Source organism: Dasypus novemcinctus, chromosome 21, assembly GCF_030445035.2.
Source record: "Dasypus novemcinctus isolate mDasNov1 chromosome 21, mDasNov1.1.hap2, whole genome shotgun sequence".
Lineage (NCBI taxonomy): Eukaryota > Metazoa > Chordata > Mammalia > Cingulata > Dasypodidae > Dasypus > Dasypus novemcinctus.
In genome coordinates this window covers 21,780,793-21,805,555 of record NC_080693.1, presented here as the reverse complement: position 1 = coordinate 21,805,555, position 24,763 = coordinate 21,780,793, and the positions used below count along the sequence as shown (strand labels likewise).

The window sequence follows — 24,763 nt, the reverse complement described above, 5'->3', positions numbered from 1 at the left end:
GGAGGAGTCAACAAACTGCAATGCAGGCCCATGAAACCCTCAGCCACAGGGAGCTCTGCAACCTGGGAGAAACATGGCCTGCCAGAGTTCCTGCATTGGGCTGGAAGGGCTGGACATCATGCTCATACCTTGAGCAGTCACGGTATGGGCTGTCCCAGGAAGACTGTGTTCTCATGGGAGACCATCGCCTACAGTTGAGGCAGACCATGAAGGAACTGACAGCTGGAGACAATGAACTCTGTGTGCACCACAGTCTACTATAAGCCAGGTTCTGTTTTAGGTATCGAGAATACAACAGTCAACAAAACAGATGATCAAATCTGAGCAAGAGCAGACATTCTAGGATAGAAAGGATGGAATTGAAATGTCTAAAAATACATAAAAGAGTGTCTCTCATGATCAATGTCATGATGGAAAAGGCATCATAATGGAGAGGGAGAGCATGATGGAAGAAGAGATGTTGGGTAGTGGTATGATGGTTGCACTGCTTTCATTAGGATGGTCCAGGGAAGCCTCTCTAATAAGGTGATGCTTACACAGAAATCTCAGGAAGTATGAAAAAGAACCCCGCATACATCTGGGGGGTGGGGGTTTCAGGCAGAAGCACAGTAAATGCAAAGGCTTTGAGGAAGAGCAAAGACACCAAAGTGGCTGGAGGGTGTGGAAGTGGCAAAGGATGAGCTTTGAAGGATGGCAGGGAACTAGATCATGGAGTGCTTTGGGGCCCAAGGTAAAGACTCATAGTAGGAAAAGACAATAGAGGGGGCTTACTAGAAACACTCCCTTCACTTAGCTCCCCATTTTACAGAGGAGAAAATGGAACTCCATGGAAGATATATGGTGAGTACAAAGTTGCATTGTTAAGTAGAAACCCTAGAAACCCTAGAATGGAGTCAGGAAATCCATGATGTACCTATTAGCATGCCTTTGGCTGCATGTAAGAAAAAACCCTGGATTCAAATGGGCTTCCACACAAGGAAAACTTATTATCTCCAATTACTGAAGCCCAGAGTCAGAGATCTCTGAGTATAGTTCCAAGAGTGGCTCAATAAGGTAAGTAAAGATCCAGGGTCTTTCCATCTTTCCACCTGCCACCCTTGGTATATCAGTCAGGATGGGCTAGGATATGCTGCAACAACACACTATGATTCTCGTGGCTTTAAAAAAGAAAGGTATAGTTTTTGCTTGTGCTGCTTGATTATTGGGCCTCTCTCATTGTTATCACATAAAGACCTGGGCCAACAAAATATTTCAGCATCTTGAACATTGCTGATCTCTATACCAGAAGAAAAAGAGAATGCTAAAGGGTCTCACACCATTCTGGCTGTGGAACAACGCACACCATTTCTGCTTCAAAACTCATTGACCAGAACCAGCCACTTTCCCCACCTACTCATAAATAGGCCAGGGAATGCATCTCTACTATATACTTGGGAGGCAGAGATACATAGGGAGCTAAATATTTAATGACAAACAAGTTGAAATATCAACTTCAACTAATGACTGGTAGCCTCCTTACCCCATGTCATAAAATGGCTGCAGCAGTTTCAGGCATTATATCCAGAGAAACAGCACTCAGAAAGGGGAAAGGAGCCATCACTCTTGTTAAGAGCAAGGAATTTTTCTCTAGATGCCTCCAACAGACTTCTGTCACTCAGTATTGGCCAGAACTGGATCATAACTCTATTCTTAACCAATCATGGGCAAGGAGAGTGGGGTCATGATGGTTGGCTCAGTTCAATCAGTATGAACCTTCAAAAACCAGGGAGAGGGTAACATTCCCCTAAAGTTCAAGGCTTCCTGAAGCTGATATAGGCATTGGAAAAGCTTATTCTTCTGTGGTAATTTTTAAGGAGTCAAATCCACAATGGAATGACACTTCAACACTGTCAATAACTCAGGTATTGAAAGTAGGAGAAAACAGAGAAATGGATGGTGGAAGGCATCCAACCTGGTCTACTACAAAGGGCAAGCCAGGAGGGCTGGAAGTGTCATGAAGAAAAATAGCAATCTGCAGTAAGGATTGCAATAAATAACCTCGAGATCCTATCCAATTCTGAGATATATTATTTTCCAAGAATTTGTTGATAATATCATTTATGAGCACAAAGGATCAGATCACAATTGTGTGTGTGGGTTTGAGGACCTACACCAATCACTCGTACTCAGTGCCTTATGATCAAAGCTTGTTAGAGTCCCACCTGAGGAAAATAGGTTTCTAACCACTGCTAGAAAGTTCCCAGATACAGAATCGGCAATTCTGGAATAATGGAGGTGAGCTGAAAGCTCAGGGAGGAAAATGGAAGGAATGGCTTAGAAATTGCAGATAGTATAAAGGTGAAGAATCTAGGGCTATTAGTCTTCAAACATGCTCTTGTGGACCCCTAATCTATGTGCCCATCTTATCCTCTTTCCTGCACTTGAAACTCTTGTGCTGGACAGCTCCACTTAGAGCTTCCAAGAGCACTTCAACATGACCATCAGTAGCTCCGTTCCAAACCCTCTCTTTTGACCAAGCGTAGAGTTCTCAACTATTGGGCACCAACTACCGGTTGCCTACTTCAGCCTTCATCATTTCTTACCTGGATTATCTGAACAGTTTCCAAATTTTTCTCTCCAGGTCCAGTGTTCCCTACATCTCTTGACTGAGAGATCCAGTGAACATGGGAATCTGAGAGTGTATCCCTCTTCCCCCCAACCCAACCCACGATTAAAATACACTGGTAGTTCCCCATCACAGGCAGAATAAATTCAAGTTGATTGGCAGGGGATACGATGCCCTCATGCCAGCCAAATTATATGGAAGGCTCCCACAGAGTTGATGCTAAACTGCTTGTATCTGCTGCTCACATGCCCATTCACCACTTCAGGTCTTCTTGGTTTTGATAAGGCGCTCTCTCCTGGAAGTACCTTTCTCCTGTTTGCTTTATTAATTCTCCATCAGTTTTCCAGTTTCTATGCAGGCATGGTTTGATCCAGAAAGCTGGATCAAAGCCGCCTTTAACGCCCAGCTTCCCCCCCTTCCCCACCCCCTGCACCAGGGGTAGGCTGGTTATTCTTAGATCACTCTGTGCCCACTTTTATCATGGAATTTAAGCGTGCTGCATGCACATTATGTCTGTGTCTCCAGTGGTCTCTCAGCTCCTCCTCCTTAAGGAAAGGGACTCTTATTCATCCATTAGTCCAGCACTTTCTCAGTGCCTGGCATGGAGCAGCCACTAAATAACTCGTTGAACAGAAAATTCTTAAGAGGGTGGCAGCTGAAATGAGGCTGAGGGGATGGGAAGGGCAGAGGAAGAAGCAGGGAATGGAGAAATAATAACCAGTGTGAGTTACCGGCGGAGTGGACGCATCTCCCATCCTAGAATCGGGATCTCCTTCTTTTTTCTGCTATGGAATCTGGGTTCCAGTTCCAATTTATTCATTCAGTAGTTCCCAGGAGAAGCGCGCTGCCTTTCCAGGATGGAGGTCCCTGGTTTGGGCCACACACGAATGGGACCAAATGGACAGTTTCAGGACAATTCTCTACAGCCCCCACTCTGACAACCTGCCCCCCTCCCCTTCCAAAGAAGGCGGGGCACGTGCACCCAAGACCGGAACAGGCAGTGCGCCCCTGTTTGTTCTCGTTTCTCCCACTTCTTCCACAGACCCCAAAGACACACACCAAAGGTAATGGCAACGATCCTCTCTGGGGGTGGCCTCGTGGATTTGAAAGTTGGACCGGGGCCCTTTTCCACACAACTACAAAGGAAAGCCCTCCCCTCACCCCCCTCTCCAGTCAGCTACAGCAGAGGGATTTCAAAGCTCATTCTCCAGAGGCTCCGCTATGCCGCTCCTCTAACTCATTTCCAAGCTCTGAAAAATACTCCCGGAAAGAGGGATCACTACGTGACAGCCAGCGCTGGCACTATCTTGCGCCCATGGGCGAGTGTGGGGTCGGGTGGGACGCGGGGGTCCAAGCGGAGGAGCATATGAGGGCTCAGCTCGCTGGTAGCGCAACAGCCTCAGACAAGCCATTTGACTTCTGGCCTCAGTTTAGGAACCCGTAGCAATGGGTTTGACCTCTTCCATCAGCTGCGAGCGTCGCCACCAGGGAGAAGCAAAGGCTTACAGAAACCCCAACTCCGGCTTTGGCAGCGCGCAGCCCCTGGCTCTGGTGGGGGGTGGGACCCGCCCGGGGGACCGGTGGGGGCAGTGGCAGGGAAGAGGGCCACCTTCTGAGGGGCCACTCTCGCCCTCTTCCAGGACCCCTCTTCGCCCGCCTGATTGGCCGTGTTGATTAACGGGGTGTGCCGGGCTCTGGTGACGCGGAGCTTCCAAGTGCCGCCAGGAGGGGAGAGAAGAGCGAGCCCCCGCCCCCCCGCCCCACTCTGGGCACCCAGGCGTGTAAACGTGGGCGGCGGGGAGCTGCTGCCCTCCCCTCGGCTCCCCTCCCCTCGCGGCGCTCCCGGGTGTGCGGGTGTGTGAGTGCGTGGCTCCCTCGCTCCCTCTCGCACACGCTCCGCCACTAGTGCAGGCGGCGAGCCGGCGGCTCTCGCTCGCTCGCAGGCTCCGGCCGCTGCGCTCCCGCCCGGCCGCCGCCACCTCTGCAGTCGCAGCAGGGCATGGTGAGTGAGTGAGGTCCAGTCGCCGCGCGCTCCCCCGGCTCGTCGCCGGACCCCAGCCGCAGCCGGCTCCGTCCCGGGGAGCCAGCCGGCGGCGGGAGCGCGCTGCGGGTCCCGTGGCCGGGCGGCGCCCGAGGGGCTGTCGTGCGCCCTCGGTGCCCGCGCGCAGGGCCGGCCGGGCCCCGTCTCGGGAGCGGTCTCGGCGCCCCCTCCCGGCCCCGAGCCCCTCTCCTCGAGGGCTGCGCGCTCCTTCCCCTCCCGCGGCTCGCCCCACCCCGTGACCGGCTCCCGTCTTGTCCCGCAGGACCCGCCCGGACGGGACCACGCCGCCGCCGCCGCCTCCCGGAGCCGCGCTCCGGGTCCTGCCTGAGCCGAACCGCTCGCGGGGCCGCTGCCGGCGGGGGATGGGGCTGCCCGGGAGGCGCGCGGGGCCCGCAGGGGGAGCGCGGAGCCGGCGCGCAGCGTGAGCAGCCCGAGCGACCCGGCCAGCCGGCCAGTGCGCACCGCCGCCCGCACCTCGATGGCGCCATCGCTCCAGCGCCGCTGACCGCCCCGCGCCGCCAGCCCGGCCCGCGCCGCCGCCTTCGGAGCCCGGCCGGCGGAGAGCGGCCGTGCCGCGGAAGCCTCCCCGCGCCCCCCGCCCGGCCCCGCCATGGCGCTGCGGTGCCTCCTGCTGCTGCTGCTGCTCTCGCTGGAGTCCCTGGACCTGCTGCTGCTGCCCGGCGCCCACGGCGCCCGCGGCCGCGTCGCCAACCGGACCCTGAGCGCCGGCGCCGCCGCCGTCGGGGGCCGGCGGCCGGGAGGCGCCCTGGCCCGGGGCGGCCGCGAGCTGAACGGCACAGCCCGGGCGCCCGGCGGCCCGGACGCGGGGAACCGGCGGGGACAGCCCGCGGCAGCTGTGGCGGCGGCGGCGCCCAGCGCGGCCGTCACCTACGAGACGTGCTGGGGCTACTACGACGTGAGCGGCCAGTACGACAAGGAGTTCGAGTGCAACAACAGCGAGAGCGGCTACCTGTACTGCTGCGGCACCTGCTACTACCGCTTCTGCTGCAAGAAGCGCCACGAGAAGCTGGACCAGCGCCAGTGCACCAACTACCAGAGCCCGGTGTGGGTCCAGACGCCGAGCACCAAGGTGGTGTCGCCGGGGCCCGAGAACAAGTACGACCCGGAGAAGGACAAGACCAACTTCACCGTCTACATCACCTGCGGGGTGATCGCCTTCGTCATCGTGGCCGGCGTCTTCGCCAAGGTCTCCTACGACAAGGCCCACCGCCCTCCGCGGGAGATGAACATCCACAGGTGAGCGCCGCCGCCGGGCGGCTGCGCCCCCTCCCCGGGCTTCCGGGGGTCTCCCGCCCCGTTTAGTGGTGCTTCTATTTTCTCCTCACTCCTCTTTCACCTCTTGACCCTCTCTTCTAAGTAAATACGCCCCCCCCCCTTTTTTTTTTTTTTTTTTGTACAATGCAGTGAACCAGAATCGCCTTCTTGTACCTTCTTCTGTAGTTTGTCAGAACCGGGAAGGCCTGCTTTTGAGGTCGGGGCATTTGCAAAGCAAAGTCAGTGCTGGTGGAGTCCATGGAGTTGCATTATAAGACTCTTGCAAATTCTGTCGACCTGGGTGGGGGGTGGTCCAGGATTCTGCCCACATGGCTTGTGGGCACTTTGGTGGAAGCTCCAATGGCCTTTGGTGTTCAGAGTCAAACAAAAGTATCATGGTGGATATAGGAAATGCACCAAAGTTGGAATCTTACTGGAAAGAGTGTCAAGTGATTTAGTGTAAGCTGGGATGTTTGTGTGTAAGTTAGTGGGTGGGTGTGCTGCAAGGGGTGGGGGCATAGAGAAGAAAAGATGAATCCGGGGGAAGAAGAAATAAGGTTTCCCCAGTCCATGTTGACCAAGCACAGATGGTGTCTCTTCATCATGTCCTGGCGAGTGGGAGGTTTGTCTTCCCTGCTGAGACTAGAGGACTTGTTCTTTGAAACCCCATAGGCAGAGCCTTTTGAGTTGACCCTTTTTGCCATGTCAGACCTGGTAGGGCACCTTTTGGTGCATGCCCTGGGGAGTGGGGGCTGCCTTCTCTCCAATGGCTCATGCCAGCAGCTTAAAATATGTTTTTTCCATAGCTCCAGCCTGACCTGGCTCAGTGAGCCCTCTGAGAAATCAAAGTGAGGAGAACACCCGGGACTCTCCTTACAACTGTAGGAATGATACTCCCAGGGGATGGAAAGTTAGCTCCACATCCAGTTCCCTCTTGGCTGATGGCTGGACATAGTTCCATGAGGGCCTCTCAGGGAACAAATCCTGCCCCCCCCCCCCGGAAATGGCTCCATTTCTGGCACAGGGTGTGGGCACTGCCTTAGTAACCATGACCCACCCACCCCATCCCCCAGGTCGGTCCTGCTTCTCATTTCTCTCAGCCAGCCCCCACCTTGAGCCAGACACCCTCAGCTCCTCCTAGCTCCCTGCTTATTATCTTTTTGGCCTGAAAACCTCCTTCTCCTGCTGCCGAAGAAATTAATCACCTTATACCTTGATGAAGAGAGAGAACGACATATGCAAATTTCTGGGCATGCTGAAAGAATAATGTGGGTGTTGAGAAAAGATGATACTCCCTGGCAGACTTTACTGAGGTGAATCCAGCAAGTGTGGGTATTTCAATGTGGACGAACTTGGGGGTTGGAATCGGGGTGCTTCCAGGAGACCCTTTTATGGCCCTCCCTTTCACCTCCCTTCCACCCATTCTTGTCTCCCAGGGCGTATTTTCACTCGCATCCCCTCCGTGCCTGGACTGGCTCTGGGCATGATGGAGGAATTGGGAGGAATGTTCTGTGATCAGTCTGGGCTCCCAGGTGCAGAGCGCAGGTGGGATAGTGAATGAAATAAGGGCAAGACACTTCCTCCTTTGGCTCTTGTCTAATGAACAGTTCTCTCTCGGCTCCCTTTGGAAGGCACAGCAGGAATTGGCTGGGGGAAGCGCCCTTCTGAGGCAGACGCCCTCGATCTTAGCACCCCCTCCACCTCCGCCTCAGAGCTGGAGGGCTGTTTCCTCCCCCCCTTCCCTTCTGGTTCTGGGGTCTCCTCAGACCTTCCACTCTGACTGTGTGGCCTCTTGCTGGTTGCGTCCCACAAATGTTTCTTTGGGTTTCTCTCCTTCCTGAGCCGGACGTCTCTAACACTCTTAGAGAAAGCTGCCCTCTGCCCTGCCCAGTGGCCTCATTCCGAGTTTATCCCTCGTTGCCTGGTGTGGTACTGAGAAGCGGCGTGCTTAGATGCTGGGAACAGGCATCTTTGGAGTCTAGCTTTGCCCCGTTTTATACTGCCTTGTGACCCCGGAGAGAGCACTGTCCCCCCTCTTGGCACACCCCCGTCCTACTTGGACGTTTGTAATGAAGGCGTGGGGAAGAGAGCTGTGGAGGGCAGAAGAATTTCAGCCCTCAGACCAGTATGTAAATGTGGGATTTTCTCCCTTGAGTTCCCCTCCTGATTTTATTCAGTTCACAGCACCTCTGCCAGCAGCTGCAGCCTTGCCTGATCGGGCCTTTGGAAAGCATCACATTAGTGTTGTTAGGTAGAGGTGGTGGAGGGGGGGGAGGATGGGGGTAGAGCCCGAGAGGTGCAACTAAGGCACTCCACGAGTGACCTTGGGCAGGTCAGGGAGACTGAATTTTCACTTCTGGGTAACTCAGGCCTGGCTGTACCCCATCTCGGCGTTTTCTCAGGACTCTCACGGCGTGTGAGCACATTGCCAGGAGATGGTGCACCTAGGTGTGCCACCACCGTCTTCTCACTGCTCACACCTCAGGGCATGTTGCTTGCCATTCCAGGGAGCTGTGTGTGTGTATTATCTTGTTGGGGAATTGAGGTAGGGGAAAGGAGGGGACAATGGATAAAATTCACACCCTAATGAGTTTCCCCAGGGAAAACAGGGGAGAAGGAGTGCACCCTCTTCAGAGGGCAACGGAGAAAGTAGGACATGCATCCAGTTAGGTATTCCTTGAAATAGTTCAGCCGAGACATTTACTTTTTTAAAAATACATTTTTATTTATTTCTAAAAGGTACAGAGATCACACAAAATGTTGCATTAAAAATATAGGAGCATCCCTTATGTTCCACTCCCTACACCCCCCACTTTTCCTACATCAACAACTTCTTTCATTAGTGTGGCACATTCACCTCATTTGATGAGCACGTTTTGGAGCCCTGCTACCCAGCATGGATTATCGTTTACACCGTAGTTTACACTCTCTCCCAGTCCCTTCGGTAGGTTTTGGCAGGATATATATATATAAGACAGTTGCTTTTGAAAAGGAAGGCAGAGCTTATTCCAGGGTGTAACGCTCCCTGTAGAAAGTGTGCAGGGCCTGAGTCTGAGAGAAGAGAACTAAGAGCCTCATTGGAAAGGGGCACACGGGGGAGGGGTCGAAGGGGCGTGAGGAAGGCTGCACACCAAGAGAGGCCCCCTGTCTCCACCTCAGTGTTCCTCTTCTTCCACCTCTGTACCCACCCTGCAGGGAAGATTTGGTCGTTTCCAGAAGTGATGAGACCTTGCCCTCCTGGTTCTCTGTGCAAAAGAAGTCTGTCAGGGAAATCATCGGTTCTCTGGCCCGAAGTCAGATTCCGTTAGCTGGCCCCCAGGAGAAGGAGGCAAGGTCCGCAGACGGAAAGATCTGTGCCTGGGATCCCGAGAGCCATAGGTGCCGGCTGCGCACCTTGCCCAGCCAGGGCTCCAGTTGCCACCCAATCTCTCCCTTAACTTTCCTCGGTTACAGCCTCGAGGCTGAAGCTCAAGCTCACTGATCTTGCATCCGCCAGTTTTAATGTTCCGTGAGTGCTTTCTGCAGGGCTTCTACGGGGCTCTTGATCTTTCCGAAGGACGTGAGCTCTGCCCAGCAAATGGCCTGGGACCAGCTCCTTTTGAGGCTAAATTCCTTACCAGATGTCTCACTTTCAAAACTGTTCCTCCCTTCTCACCCTGAGTTGCTTCATTAGTGTCTCCGAGATCAGAAGCATTCTAAAGGAGAAACTGTGCAGCTTATGGTTTGTTTTTTTTCCTTCAAATGGCCAATTAACAGATGGGTCTGGCAGCTCTGAGGGTGCTGTGGGTGCTCTTGGTGGGGTGAAAGCTGCCCTGCTCCTCCCCCGGCCTGCACAGGGATGGAGGGGCTAGACGAAGCGAGGCGGGAGGTAGGGCCGACATGCAGGAGGGAAACCCTGAGCCGATGCCAGTGTTCTCTGCTAGGAAAAGGGGTAACCCCCACAGCCACCAAAGGCTCTTTTGCCTGCGGGCCCTCCTCCTTATTTCTAGAGGAAATGAGACCTTTTCTCCCTCTCGACATGAATTCCAAGCCCAGAGAGCTCTAGTTTCTCCTCTCAGAACATGAAACTGTAGCAGTGGGACCACTTTGGTGGCTGATGTAGTGAGTTCTCTTTCAAGGTTCCTCGGCAATGAATTGTCAAATTGCCCCAGACACCCCAGTTTCGGAAGCATGGCGGGCTCGTTATAATGAATTCATCTAAAAGGAGAGTACATTTGTCTTTTACTTCAAGTATAGCTGGAAGGAAAGAAAAAAGCGTTTTGCCTTGGACTGAAGGTCTTAGCCTTCCATGTTCTCCTTTCTCTTTGAGTTAAAAAAAATACATGTGGGGAAAGTGTGGAAGAATTTGAGAAGGCTTATGGGGAGGGTTTAGGGGATGTGGGGAAGACAGGAAGGAGAAAAGGGGAGCAAAAGGAGGAATGGGGAGAAGTGGGCTGTTACTACTGATGTGACAACCAACCATCTTCTATGGGATGGATTTTGTCCTGCCTCCTGCAGACATTTGCATACTCTCATTCATTCAACAAATGAGCCCTGCTTGCCTCCCATGTTTCACACTATAAAACAGAAGTATATATATACTTATAAAGTATATATTATTTTTGGCACATGACTCCAGCAGTGTTCATTCTTTTTTTTTTTTTTAATAATTTTATGGAAGTGTGTCATTCATGCATGAACATGCACAAACAATAAAAGTCGTGAACTTACAAAACAGACAGCATGTCATCATACAGGGCTCCCATACATCTCCCCACCATCAACACCTCATATTGTTGTGAAACATTTGTTACAAACAATGAAAGAGCATCCTCAAAATATTACTACTTACTATAGCAATATCTTACATTTGGTGTATTTTCCCCCAACCACTCACTGATTGCAACCTGTATTAGTATTATATATTTGTTATAGTTCATGAGAGAACATTCTCATATTTGTTCTTTTAATAGTAAGGTTCATTCTTGAGTTAGCAGGTCAACCAGGCAAATATATTGCAAAAATCCCAGGATTTTGAAAATTCTCACTGGTCATGTTTTTCAATATCTTCATGTTCCTCTCCCACGGTGCCCCAAACTCACGAGTCATACATATTTGTTCTTCTTTCCCCGCCTACGTCGCTACTGCAAACTCAGAACACAATCATTGAGGGTGGGGGTGGGGCATCTACTGCTAAGATGCCTGGAATTACTGATAGTTCCAGGCTGCCAAGACACCGGTTGAGAAAAAGTCCAGGCCATTGTTTTCAACCTATTTTAATGAGAGATCAGATTGGCCATGCAGTCAATTCACATCATCTGGGCAGGAAGCAGTGGTTAAGACAGCTGAAAAAGTGAGCTGATTGAAAGAGGTTAATTCATTATTCCCAGACGGGCATGCCCATGGAGCTGGAATAGATGGAAATTACACCACTAGAAGCTTCATCTTGCCAGTTCCACTGTCTGATTTTTTCCAGGGCCAGAGAGGATTGCATTTAAATCTTAACTTTTGACTCCCTTTTCATAGTCAGTGAGAATCCCCACCCCGTGTTGGAACTAGCACCGGGTTATTGGCTATCCCGTACCACGGCCCTCCTCCTTCCCTCCCACCCTCCCTTATCCAGAGTCCCGCACAATCGATTTATTTTGAAAATGGTGGTGAGTTCAAGTTGCCATTTTGTTCTTGTGCCATGACTTTAGGTATCCTGCAGAATCACAAAATTGTCTTAATAGTTTGAAGTTATTGGTGTTTAAGGTATCTCGGGTTGTTGGTGGGGAGGGGATATATTAAAGTCTAGGCTAATTTCCTTTTTTAAGAATTGTAGTACCTTCTGTTGTGGTGGTGGTGTTTTATTAAATCTTTCCTCCATCTTTGGAAACTTCGATCCGTGACGTTTGCCACAGTCACGATTATGACTTCATGTCTCTAATGTGTTCTTTTGCAGCCACTGCAGGTGAGGAAGAGGGCTTGCTGAGAAGGTTGACAGGCCACCTTGGAGGGTCTCAGGCCCATGGTCTTGAGAGAATATATTTCGAAAACATTTGGGACAGATTCCTAGCTTTTTGTGGATATGTGTGTGTGGTGGTGGGGAGAGCATGTGAAAAAAAAAGTGTAGTAGCATGTATATAGCATAAAATGTGCACTCTTAACCATTTCAAGTATGTGATATATTAATTACATTCATAGTGTTTTGCAATCCAATTGCCAAAAGTTTTTCAGTGGAAGCTCTGTACCCATTAAATATCAACTCCCCATTGCTCCAACCACTGATAACCCCTAGTCTACTTTCTGTCTCTATGAATTTGTGTATTCTAGGTATTTTATATGGGTGGGTGGCATCGTGCGATATTTGTCCTTTTGTGTCTGGTTTAGTTCACTTAGCATGAAGTTTCATCCCTGTTGTAGCGTGTATCAGAACGTCATTCTTTTTATGACTGTGTAATATTCCACTGTATGGAATATACCACATTTTTGTTTATCCATTCATCTGCTGGTGGCATTTGGGCTGTTTCTGCCTTTTGGCTGTTGTGAGACTGCCGTGGACACTGTCTCTTTTCTTTTTCTTTTGTTTAAGTCTCTGCAAATAGAAACAAAATCTTCTGAAGAGGGGAGGGTCGCCCATTCTCTTATTTTGCCGTCTGTTGCAAAATCATAGGATTTTTATTGCCCTCAGGTAATTTAATCTAACTTTCTAATTTTATAAACGAGGAAACTGAAGTTCAGAGAAGTTAGACAACAAGGCCAAAGTCACAGAGCTGATTGAGTGAGTTAACTCGGACTAAGAGCCAGGATGCCTGCGTCCTGTACCAGCCCTTTTTTCATAGTACCATTTAGCCTGTCTTGTCCAATTAAAATCCATTCTGCTTTATGTTACCCACATTTTTCTCAGTTAGCCATCACCAAACAGCTTTCTTTTACTTGAAGCTGTGAGTGACAAGGAGCACAATCTTCTCCCTTCCCTTCCTCCCTTCCCTTTCTTTATCCCTTCCAAGTTCACAGTTTCCATTCTAACAGCATTTCTGCCCCCCTCCCCCAGTCCTTCTGCCATTTCTCTACACTCTGTGCTTAAAGGGCAATAGCCTGCTCTAATCAGCGTCATCCGTTAATAAGATCTGAGTAATGCAGACCATTGAAGAAGGAAACTACAGAAGAAGCCAGAGTTGTGAACCAGTGCAGTGGGTCGTGGAGCAAAACTGAGGGCAGGAATCTGTAATTAAGCCTCCGGGCTGCGAAGGCTTTTTCTGTCTCCCAGAGATGGGTGGGAATGCTGAGACCAATGTGGTGTGCTGCTGCGGTCCTTTGGGGGGTGCCGTGGTGATTTCAGAGTCGTCCTCCAGGGTGGCTCCCTGCAGAGATGAGTTCCCTCTGGGGAGCCGGGATGCTCGCTCACCACCGGTCGTGGGCCAGCGGTTTCCCAGCCCTGGGCCAAGATACCACAGAGCCCGGGCGGCCAGGGTGGGGCAGCCAGAGGAGGTGCAGGGAGGGCAGACGGTGCAGCTGGAAGTTCGGGTCTGATCATTCTGTGAAATGCAGTTGTGGGGGCTTTCCCTGCTCTTCGGAAAGAAGCGGAACAACCTTCTCCTAATGTGCTGTCCTGAGCAGTCCTTTCCGGAGGCTGAACACTGATTCTTTTCCGGAAAACGTTTCCGCAGGTCCTCTTTTGGAAAACTCTTTTTGGAGCCCATGGCATGTCATTTTGACTTTCCAGAATGGTAGCATATGTAATCCTCTTAGGGCAGATTTGATTCTTGTAAGTGGCGAGAAGCAGTGGGGCTGAGGTGGGGGAAGGAAGCTGGCGATGGGGTCGGGGTGTTCATCGGGAAGCAAGCATGGAGACCAGCCTTCCAGGGGGCCTGGCCACTGCCTCCAAAGGCAGGTACCCGAAGAGCAGCTTCCGTGACGAATGCCTGGCTCTCCTCCGAGCAGGGGACACTCCTGTCGAAGGATCACCGCTGGCCTTAACAGCCTCGTGCTGTATCAATGTAGCTGGGCAGGCGGTTGGGAAGTTGGTAGAGAGGGTCAAGAAAGGAGTTGAATATGCAGAAAGCATCTAAAATAACTGCCCAGGAAGGGTGAAAAAAAAAAAGAATGAGTGTCCCACATTTCTGCATGAGATCGTAGACAGATAGCTCCATTTAGATTCTACTTTGATCCGAGGGAAAAAGGACCCAGTTTCTTTGGGATGCATGCAGCAAGGCAAGGGGGTCAGGCACCAGCGTGTTCACCGTGCCCTCCCTCTCATCCGAGGACCATGTTTCAACAATTCCGATGGGCTCGCTGCTTGGGCCAGATGGCCCAATGAATGAAGGTGAAATGTTTCCAAGCCAAGAAATCCAAGGCTCCCCCGTGAGCAGGCGAAGGACCCCTGAGGTGCATTGTGGCACTCTCCCCGCAGATGCTGGCCTGGACTGATCAGAGGCGTGGAGAGAGGGTGCGTCAGGCTGTTTAAGGGCTGGTGACCAGGGGCCACCGGGCACAGCGTTGGAGCAGGTGGGCAAGTGGCTGCCATTGCTCCTGAAGGTGGGACGACATCCTTTTCATTCAGGAGTTAGGGCACAGAGAGGGCACTGGGAATTTATGCTCCCAGGCATGGGCTGGGGCAGAGCCTCTGGCCCTGCTGCTCCCTAAAATCACCCTTGGGCACTCTGGAGGAGTCAGTCCTGTCTGGAGGCTTGTGGAACCCTGCTCGCCCCTGATCCCGTGTCAGCAGGGCCGTTCCCGGGAGCTTGCACGGCCTCGTCACCTATGCAACCTCGGAAGGCCAGAGCTGGGGGGGACCTCGTATCTCAATTAGAGGAGGACTCAGAGGCTCACGGGAAGGTGATAAAGAGACACTCACAAGAGCAGCTGTTCTCAGGGGGTACTCTGTACCGGACACCGTGCTAAGTGCCCGGCATGCATTGTCTCACTGCGTCTCTCCCTCAGCCCTCTGACTTTAGGTACCCATTTTATAGGTAAGGCAATCAGCTTGGAGAGGTTTAGTAACTTGCCCAAACTCACACAGCTAAGTCGCAGGTCTGCATCTCCCTCTGATGTCTGGTTCCTAAATGTGAAGGGCTCGATGATGCTCAGATTACCTGAAAAAGCGAAGATCCCCCCACCCAGGAAGGGGATGGTCAGATAAATGACCTACCTTTCGGGGCACTAGTGACCCCCCTTTAGAGGGAATGTAGAGTGAAGATGCCCTGGGCAGGGAAAGGGCTTGGTTCAAGAACGGATTATAGGGGAGCAGATATAGCTCAAGAGGCTGAGCACCTGCTTCCCATGTATGAGGTCCCAGGTTTGATCCCCAGTACCTCCTAAAACAAACAAATGAAAATACCCACTCTCATTGGGGAGCGGATGTAGCTCAGTGGTTGAGCTGCTGCTTCCCCTGTGCGAGGTCCTGGGTTCAATCTCTGGTACCACCTAAAAAAAAAAACAATAAAAAAACCACAATAAAAAGCCGGATCATGTTGGCTGGATGGCGAAGGCAATACCATTGAGATGTAAATCCAAACAAAACCAAACAGAACATACTGATTCTAACTGGGAGGGAAAAAGAAAGCTTTACAGCATTTAAAGAACCCTAGACAATTCTGCATGAGTCATGAGTCATAGTCCCTCAAAGGAGTGAGGGGAGCTAGAGAACAAGGGGAGCTGGGGAAAAAGCCATTAGGGGGAGACGGGATGGACCACCGCTCCCCCCGGCTTAATTACTGAGATGTGCAGCTCACGACAGCTCCTTTATCCCAACGCCGCCCCTGCCCCATTTAAAACATCTGTGCATACAGTCCATGGCCTTTCAGCCAGCTCCTTTCTGCCTCCTTGCTCTCGTTTTATTCTTTCTCCCTTTCGCTTCACCCAGCCGGCTTCATTATTATCAGCTTATTCCCCGTGTTTCTCTGATTCTTGTCCGTTTTAGTGTCCTGGGTCCTATTCCGCCAAGACACTGAAGGGCAGGTAAAAAGGCAGAAAGCCTGGGCAATCTTTTTGGCCCCGTATTTGACTCCCGAGCAGCTAAGGGCCCTTGTGGGCTGCAAGCCGCAGTCATCCAGGGGCAGGCTGAGCTCCCAGCCAGGGGCACCGACCGTCTGCCTTGCATTGGGCGCCGAAGCCATTTCACCGGCCACCCCGGGTGCCATTCCTGCGCGGTGGTCCCAGCCCTCTCTCCCACCCCCAGCCCCCGCTCCTATGCACTCCCACGTAGAGGGGCAGGAGCTCCTTGGGTCCTCCTTCCCCAAAGCCCCCGTCCCCGTCTCCAGACCCCGGGAGGCTCTGGGTGGCCAGGGCGCTGGCCCTGTTCCCCGGGCCGGGGGAAGAGCCGCTGCTTTCGGCAGCCCTCGCACGCGCTCTCATTATTCCTTGCTGTTTTGGCATTTGGTCTGGTGTACTGTTCCCATTAGCTTCGGCATTAAAGTCTCATTACTTAGGACATCTGTCCTCGGGCCATATTCGTTGTTCCCTTAGCCAAATGGTCCCTTCTGGGAAGTGTGCTTGCCACCCAAACAGCCACTGCTTCCCTCTTCCTTGCGTCTTGCGGCTCCAGGCAGGGAGCAGTTGGAACCTGGAGAGAGGCTCGGTGGGGGTGGGGGGCGCCCGAGAGTGCATTCCTGAATCCATACTGCCCTTGTCTTTGGCAGTCTTAAGAGCTCCGGACATTCTCCCTCGGAGTCTGGCAGGGAGGGGGCAAAGCCCCCTAAAGTAGCAAAGAGGGGAGTTTGTGCTCCCCCAGCCCTGGATCAGGCTCACATTTCATCTCTAGCCTCAGAGATGCTCAAGTTTGGGCAGGCTTTGAGGGTGAGGCTCCTGGGAATCCGCCTCCCCGGAATGACAGGGAATGAGGCACCCCCGCCCAGACATGTGGGGTTCCTCCAGAGCTTGGGGAAGGAGCTTCCTTCCAGGCTCCCTGGTGGACCAGGAGTTGGCCCTCTCTCCTTTTTTTCCTGCATCCTGAGCAATTTGCCTGAAGTTCCCCAGAAATAATGTCCCAGCAGTTTGGAAGAGTTACTCCTGCTCCAGGGAAAAACGCAGCTTTTATGCTCTCAGCTAATCCACAGCCAGCTTCTCACCCACCCCCATGCCAGCACTGCCTTCCCCCACCCCTCTAGCATTTGCAAAAAATCCAGGGTTTTAAGCAGAGGATCTGTTGATTCTCTCTCTTTTAAGTCACATCATTAAAATGTCTCTTCTGGTTCCTTTTGGTTTCTTTGACCCTTGTGTCTCCTTTCTCCATCTGTCTCCCTGTTGTTTCCTGCTCACTTCTGTTGCATGGTGTTCTCCTTCCCCTCTCCCTCCAGTTCTCCCTCTTGAACTTGTCCAGCTGTAACTTCATTAAGCCCCATCGATTCAGACTCCACTAATTCAAAAGTTATCCAAAATTGCACCTGGGCAAAGTTGCCTTTTCTTTTCTCTGTCTGATCAAAAGCTGTGATGAGCAGATTAATAGCTCAGACAAGACTGCAGAGATTGCATGGGGCACATGCAGCCTACAGGACAGCTGGTTTCGAAGCAGTCTCTTAGGTAGACAATTGACATGCTAATTCCAGATCATTCTTATCTAGTCAATGAAGTTGCTTTCCAAAGATCAATTTTTTTAAAAAACTGATTTGAAATTCTGCAGTGGCCTGGGAAGCAGTAAAAATGCATTGCTTTTAAAGTGCTTTATAATTTCCAGGTCTGTTTCATTGACTGGGATTAGCCTGGCCCCCATTTCTGCTGAATTGGTGATGCTTGACTGTAGGTAGCTTGGAATTCCCTTTTTTAAAATTCCCTCTGGGGGTGCCTGCTAATTTTTCCTCTACTTGTTCCCTTCCCTATCCCTTCCCTATCCCTTCTTTCTATCTTCCCTTCTTCCCTTTTTCCTTTCTTCCTTTCTTTCTTTTTCTTTGTTTTCTTTCTTTCTCTTTCTCTTCCCTCTCTTCCCTCCCTCCTTCCTTCCTCTCTTCCCTCTTCCTTCCTTTTCTTCCCTGTTTTTAGAATCCAGAAACTCTCCCTATTTCTGCTCTGAAACTTACATTATGAATCATGCTACAACCTCAGGACTCCCTCATCCCCCTCTTGCTGGAAGACCAGCTGGGCCCGAGAAGCTGGGGTCCTGGGGGTGAACTTTGCCCCAACTCTGGGGGCTAATAGGACATAGAGCTCTGCCTTTATTCTCATCGTCCTCCTGTCCCATAGCCTAAGGAGCCTGTTCCTAAGTCCCTGGCCTGGATGCCCACCACCATTTACAAGGCAGCATCGCAGCCGCTGTGGCACAGGACAGGATGTGCTTGGCAATGCCCCTTGCCCCTTATAGGAAAAGGACTTTAATGCCCTCCCCCTTTGACGCTAGAGGGATGTTAAGCAAAGCCCTCTTGCACTCACCTTTGCAGGCTACTGTCCGTATTTCCTGGGAGCTGAGTAGCTTCCAGGCCCAACTTCTGTCCCTTTCTGCTTCCATGACCTTGAGCCGGCCCCTCAGCCCGGCTGGCCTGCTACCCTGCCTGGGAGATGGGGGCTACTCCCTGGGAGAGGTGCATTCTTTTCTGGACCATTCTGATTGCAGCAGTTCCGGAAAGCAGAGCCCACTTCTGAACATACAAGTACACCAGCCCTGGGACGTGGGAGAAAATGCATTTTCCTTGCATGCCCCACTCACATTACAATGTTGTCTGCAAATGGTCTTCTGCAGATGCTCGTTTTTAACATCCTAAGTTCATAGAGTCACTTGATTGAAGGGAGGCCGTTTAGTGCCTCTCTCTCTGGAATAACCCAGAAGGAATATTCCAGACGTCAAGGCATCTCCTCTTTGATGATGTGTTTGAGGTCCCCTTCAACTTCTCCAGCTCCTGTAAATATCCCCAATTATGAGTCTGTTACTTGTGGGACATGGATTCAAATCTTTGCTCTTGTGTGGGGGTTGTCCACATGGAAATGAGGCTGTAATTATATAGGAAAACCCCCAGTGCACAGCCAAGAGCAACATGTGAATCTCAGGAATTCAGCCCCCAGCTGAAAATCTGAAGATTTCTTCTGGGAATTTGGCCAGTCTTGAGCCCTGGTCAGCAGCTCTGACTTGTGGCAGCTATTTATCTTCCTACTTTTTCAAGAGGATGGAGTGTTCGCCTGTTTTGTTCATGCCTCTCTCCCAGGGCCTAGAGCAGAGGAGATACTCAATAAATGTGGCTGAATGAATGAGTGAAAGTGCAGAGGATTTGGGGGGTTCTTTTTTGCAAACCCTACTTTCCAATGATTGCATTAGTGTGAAGGTACCTGAGCTTGGAAATGACAATAATGATGATTTTAAAGTAGGAAGGAAGGGAGAAAGGGAGAAAGGAAAATTGAAGGACGGAAAAGGCAGGAAGGGAGCAATAATTTTAAAATAATCGGATCTTTTGCAGAAAATATTGCTCTGGCCATTTTGATCCAATTACTCTTCTAAGCCTAATTTGAATCCTGATTTGGTTGCTCATGACGTGAAGCCTCTTCCTTTTCACCAGGCTTTCATCTCGCCATTTCCTTGCGTACGAGTAGATGCTCCATCAGCCATGGTCAGGTAGAAAGGAGCCAGCGGATGCTCTTTACACTTGGTTCTTGAAGTCCAAGTGTAGTGTTCAGTGAAAGTTGTTCTGTGACCATACATGATAACCGTCCTTAGGCTTGCCTGGAAAATCTGGAATGTGGGTGGCACCTGATGGGGTGATCCATGGCCATAGTCAGGCCTTGTGACCTTTCCGACCCCCAGGGCACTGCCAGCTGGTGCTACTGAGTCAACCCTCCAAGATGCCCCTCCTCCACCTGTATTCTAATGGGGGCCCAACAGACCAAGCCTTTGCAGATGTTGGGAGCTTGTGTTTGGATTTATTTACTAATCAAATATTTATACAGTGCTTACTAGGTGCCAGACACTGTTGTAAGTGCTTTACAAATATTAACTCATTTAATCTTCATAATAACCCTAAGAGGTTGGCATTATTTTTGGTCCTATTATTTTTGCTTTTTTTTTTTTAATCAACGAGGAGACAGAATCACAGGGCACTTAAGTAGTAGCTAATGATCGCTGGCTTGATTAGTGGCCGACATTCCAACCCAGGCACTTTGCCTCTAGAATTCCTGTTTTTGCCATTCAGCTCTGCTGCCTTCATTTCACCTCACCTGTAGATTCAGGGCTGTGCTCATTCAAATAAAGACAACAATCAGAAGCATGTCTGTATTCAAATGCAGGCATATTTATTAACTCATCTATCACCTGGATCACCATGTGGCTGTGCTATCCAATCTTGGTTGCATTTTTTGTTTGCCCAGTTCTAAATAGCTGCACTTGACACAGTGTGATCATTGATTGATTTTCAGGAAATAGTGCAAATATTTCCCCTAAATCTAGGACTGGTATTGATGCTACCCAATTTCCCAGGTCTGAGTCAATTCTCATATGATTTATGAAGTCAGGAGTGGCATGTGAGGAATGCTAGTTTTGAGAATGAATCAGGGCCCCCAGGGATGCCGGTTGCCACACACACATCCACTCGCCACTTACTTGGGGCTGTTCACCCAGCAGACAGCCCGGGCCAGGCCCCACTGGATGGAGCATCTTGCTCTGCTTGTCCCCGAAACAAAGCGGGCGGCCCTGCGTTCCCTTGCTGAGCAAGGCCCACGGTGCTCATTGGTCGTGATGAATTCCCATTGTGCTGGGGACAACTCAGACCTGCAGAACAGCTCAGTGCAGATGCTCAGACATTGTTAACACAACAAATGAGAGCCCCACAGCCATTCTGAGCCTCTTTGGATGGAGAGCGCAGTCTGGTGCACACACAAAGCCAGCAGCTGTGTTTTTCAAGTGGACTGTGAGAGAACCAGGAAGAGGGAGAACTAAATTAAGCCATTCTCCTGGATCCGTGTTTATTAAAAATATATTCATTTCCATCGTCCGGAGTGCATATTTTTGAGAATTAAAGCATCCAACTGTCCAGTAGCTGATCATGTGCAGGAGGTTAAAGAGGACATTGGCTGCCCCTAAGGTGTCAATGTCAAGTGAAAGCTCAGTTATCCAGAGCTGAAATAACCAAAACCCTTTCTTGAATTGGAATAGAGTGTCTGCATTCTACTTTTAATGAAAAGACCAAAGAAGCAGCTGTATCAGAGATTAACTTATAAAAAAACAAAAACAAAAAAACAAACCACAACGCTACTGTGATCTGCCCTGCCTTTTTGAGATATGAATAGTTCAGTTTCCTAGGCCTTCTACATTTTACTTAGTTTACTGAGTGAAGAGAACTAAAGATTGAACTTGAGGGACCTCTCAAGGAAGAACCTTGAATTCTGAAAAGAAAATAGATTCAGTACACTCTACTTAATTAGGCAGGTATGCTTTTAGAAAATTCTTCAAAAACAAGAGTATTCTCATTAGTCCTTAACCCGGGCAAGAACATTGACCAAAATAGCTTGTTCATGGATGAGTTCATCTACTTGGCCTGTGGAGATACCTATCCAATAGCATTGTTTCCTCCTGTTACCCCCAAAAAGGAGAACGGGAACGATTAGGGACCTAAACTATCCAGCTTTGCCTTTGTCCTGGCACAGGACAACTTACTGAATCGTAGCTGAGCTTGTTCTCTCCCTTCCATGGCGTTTATGTGGCGCAGACATTTGCAGACATGGTGGAGGTAGCATGCTGCTTTCCACGTGCTTCACTCCTGTGAGTAAGTGGCATTCTGGGGGGTCCACATGGCAGGTGCATTAATGGAGAGCAAAAAGCTGTGCCAGATGAACTCAATGTCCTTAGGTGCCCCGCTTAATTTGGGTGGAGATAAAGTTTTCTAAGTTCTTTGAGTTTCGTATTTGGTGCTCTGTTGGCAAGTTTGTTTTCAAACTTGGAAGCTCCATAAAGGCCTAGGGTTTGGTGGAGAAGTTTAGGGGCTACTGGGTAGAGGGGAAGGAGTGTTTGGAGCAGGGCTCTGGCTACTCAAGCCTCATCCAGAGTGGCCATCCAGTGTTGTAGACTGGTGTTCTACTCAAGATCTCATCTGACGGAAATTTGGCTACTAACACAACTGGGAAAGTTTCAAAGCTCTTAGGGTTAGGGATTGGGGGTTTGAGGGTTGGGGTTGGGGTTAGGGGTTAGGGTTAAGGTTATGATTAGGGTTAGGGGTTAAGAGTTGACATTAGAGGCTAGGATTAGGGCCACTACGGTGATGGAACTGGGCAATTGAGTGTCTTCTTAAGGATGGGGAGATTTTGCCACTAAACATAGAAAATTCTCTGAAATTGCTTGATCAGAGACCATAGCAGTGACATAGTAGCTGAAAGAAACAAATATTTGCTGGATGAGTGGATGGAGGGTTGGGGGGATGGATGCAAAATTCGAGGAAGCCCAGCATCTGTAGTTTAATCTACCTGTGTTTGAAGTCTGGATTCACCATTTACTGCATGCGTGACCTTGTGAAAGTTATCTAACTTCTCAGTCTTGGATTTTTCATCAGTAAAATGGGACTAGTGATAACATCAACTATATAAGGTTGATCTGAGGATTGTATGATATAATGCATGTCAGAGTTTAGCATGGTATCTGGCACATAGTGTTCACTCAGTAAGGAGCTTTCAGTTTTCCAAGGAGTCAAGAATATGAAGCAACATTATGAAGAGGTTTTTGTTTATTTTTCTATTGTAAAGGGAAATCACTTGTGTGATGGAGTTGGACTCAAATGTGACCTCGCTATGCATGCTTCTTCTATCATTTTTACTGAACTTGTGGTTGGTGCTGGGGTTGGTGTATGCTCAGGAGACTTGAGTCTCTGGCTGTTCATGTGCCAGCTGGGCCCTGAGCCTCAGCAAGTTGCAACACCTACTCTCCGGTTCGTTGGACTTAACCCACGTCAGCTAACAGGGAATTGAGGATGGTCGACCACCACACCAGTGAGCCAAGAGACTCTACAGCTGTAAGCAGGAGAATTCCATCCATCAGCCATGTGGGATCTAAGCCCTCCTTGATTTAAAGGTAGAGTGGACATCACAATCCAGGAATGCAGGAATAAAATATGGGTTAGAGTGGACTTACTGGTATTCTACTATAGAATTATTGTGACTGTAGCAATGGAAGAAATTATATCATTGATGTGGTATTCTACTATAGAATTATTGTGACTCTAGCAATGGAAGAAATTGTATCATTGATGTGGAGACAGTGGCCACGGGAGTTGCTGAAGACAGGGAAAGGGAAAAAGAGGTGTGATATGGGGACATTTTCGGGACTTGGAGTTGTCCTCAAGGATATTGCAGGGACAGATGCAGGACATTATATATCCTGCCATAACCCACTGAATGGACTGGGATTGAGTGTAAAGTACAACATAAACTATAATCCATGCTATATAGTAATGCTCCAAAATGTACTCACTAAATGCAATGAATGTACCACACTAATGAAAGAAGTTGTCAATGTGGGAGGAGTGGGGGTGCGGGGAGTGGGGTATATGGGAACCTCTTATATTTTTTAATGTAACATTTTATGTGATCTATGTATCTTTTAAAAAAAGATAATTAAAAAACGAAAGAAGTAAAAAGAACGATTTCATGTCTTAAAAAATAGGTGGGAGTACGTCAAATTGTTAACTGGACTTATTCCTTGCAGGCACCAAGATAACAAAATACTTAGGGAAATTCAAGCATACTTTCATTTCCTTGGGGTCACTGACAACATTAAGCAAGGCTTTAAGCAAATAAATATTTGGTCTTGACCTAAATCACTCATTTACTAAATGCTCCCCATACCCAGATAATAACTGGCATTTGCTAAATTACCAGACTCAGCTGGGGAAGCCAGGAGGACTCATTAAAGCTGAGGTTTCAGAGGAAAAGAAGATGTATGTAAGGGAACAGAAGGAGGCCCCGGCTCAAGTCAGAACTCCAGGTCGACATTTCTGCTTCATCATCCTGTAGTCTTGTAATTAGTCTGAACCTCTGTCTCTTTTTAAGAATTGGGATGATAATAGCTGTGTAGGTCATGGGGTTTGTATGGGAATCAAGTGACAGAAGGCAGGCAAACACATTCTGAATTTCCAAGCGCTGTGTCAATGTAAGGTACTGTTACTGTTTCAGTGATCTCGGTGATTAGTGTTCACACACCGAGCAATGGCGACAACTAAGATTTCATGGCCTCGACAGTCACAGCGACCGTTCTCCCTGAAGATCTGCTGCCCAATAGCTTGGTTTCCCCCACTTGACACGCATCCACAGAGGCCAAGGCCAAGTGCACAGAAAGGAGCAGTGAAGTGAGCCAATTACCCAGATAATTCAGGTAAAAGGAGTTGAGTTCTTTTGTTAGGTAGGTCCAGATACTGACGCTAAAGTGGCTCTGGGCCTTGGGGTGAGCTGGACAGTTAGTGGGATTCTTGGCTGCGCATCCCTGCATTAGACACACTGCGTGGCGCTTTCCCCTGTGCAGGGCTGGCTGGTGGTGCCTGCCCGGACCCCGCCCCTCCTGGGCCTCTGTCGTTGGTTTCACTATCTCTCTCCCTCTGACTGTCTTGCCCTCTGAATGTCTTTTTCCGATGCTCTCTCCTGGGAATCGCTTCCTCTCTCTGAATCTCTCTCCTTGACTCTCTCCATTTCTCTCTTTCTCACTCTTTCTACCTGTTTCTGGCAAAGTCGCCCTCTGCCCCCTGCCTCTGTCTCCCTTTCCTCTCTCCCTCTGTGTCACTTTCTCCTTCTTCTCTGAATCTCTCCCTCTGTCCCTTTCTTACCCTGTTGTGATTGTCCTATCACTCTTCTTTCCTTTTTCAGTCTTTTTGACTCTGTCCCTCATTTTCTCCCTCTCTACCTTTTTTCGCTTTCGTCTCTGTCCCTCTGTCCTTCCCTTTCTCCACATCTCTCTCTGTCCCCCTTTCTCCCCTCCTCAACAGCCCTAA

At 49.9% G+C, this 24,763-nt stretch overlaps 1 protein-coding gene across 2 annotated transcripts in view; it reads left to right on the top strand.

Moving 5' to 3' along the window:
* Window positions 1–5,256: 5,256 nt before the first annotated feature.
* Window positions 5,257–24,763, top strand: part of SHISA6 (shisa family member 6) — a 317,465-nt gene continuing 297,958 nt past the window's right edge. For both annotated transcript variants that reach the window (XM_058283469.1, XM_004483146.3), the window contains exon 1: window positions 5,257–5,903. In XM_058283469.1, coding sequence (XP_058139452.1) covers window positions 5,257–5,903 — 647 coding nt within the window. The remainder of the gene's footprint in view (window positions 5,904–24,763) is intronic.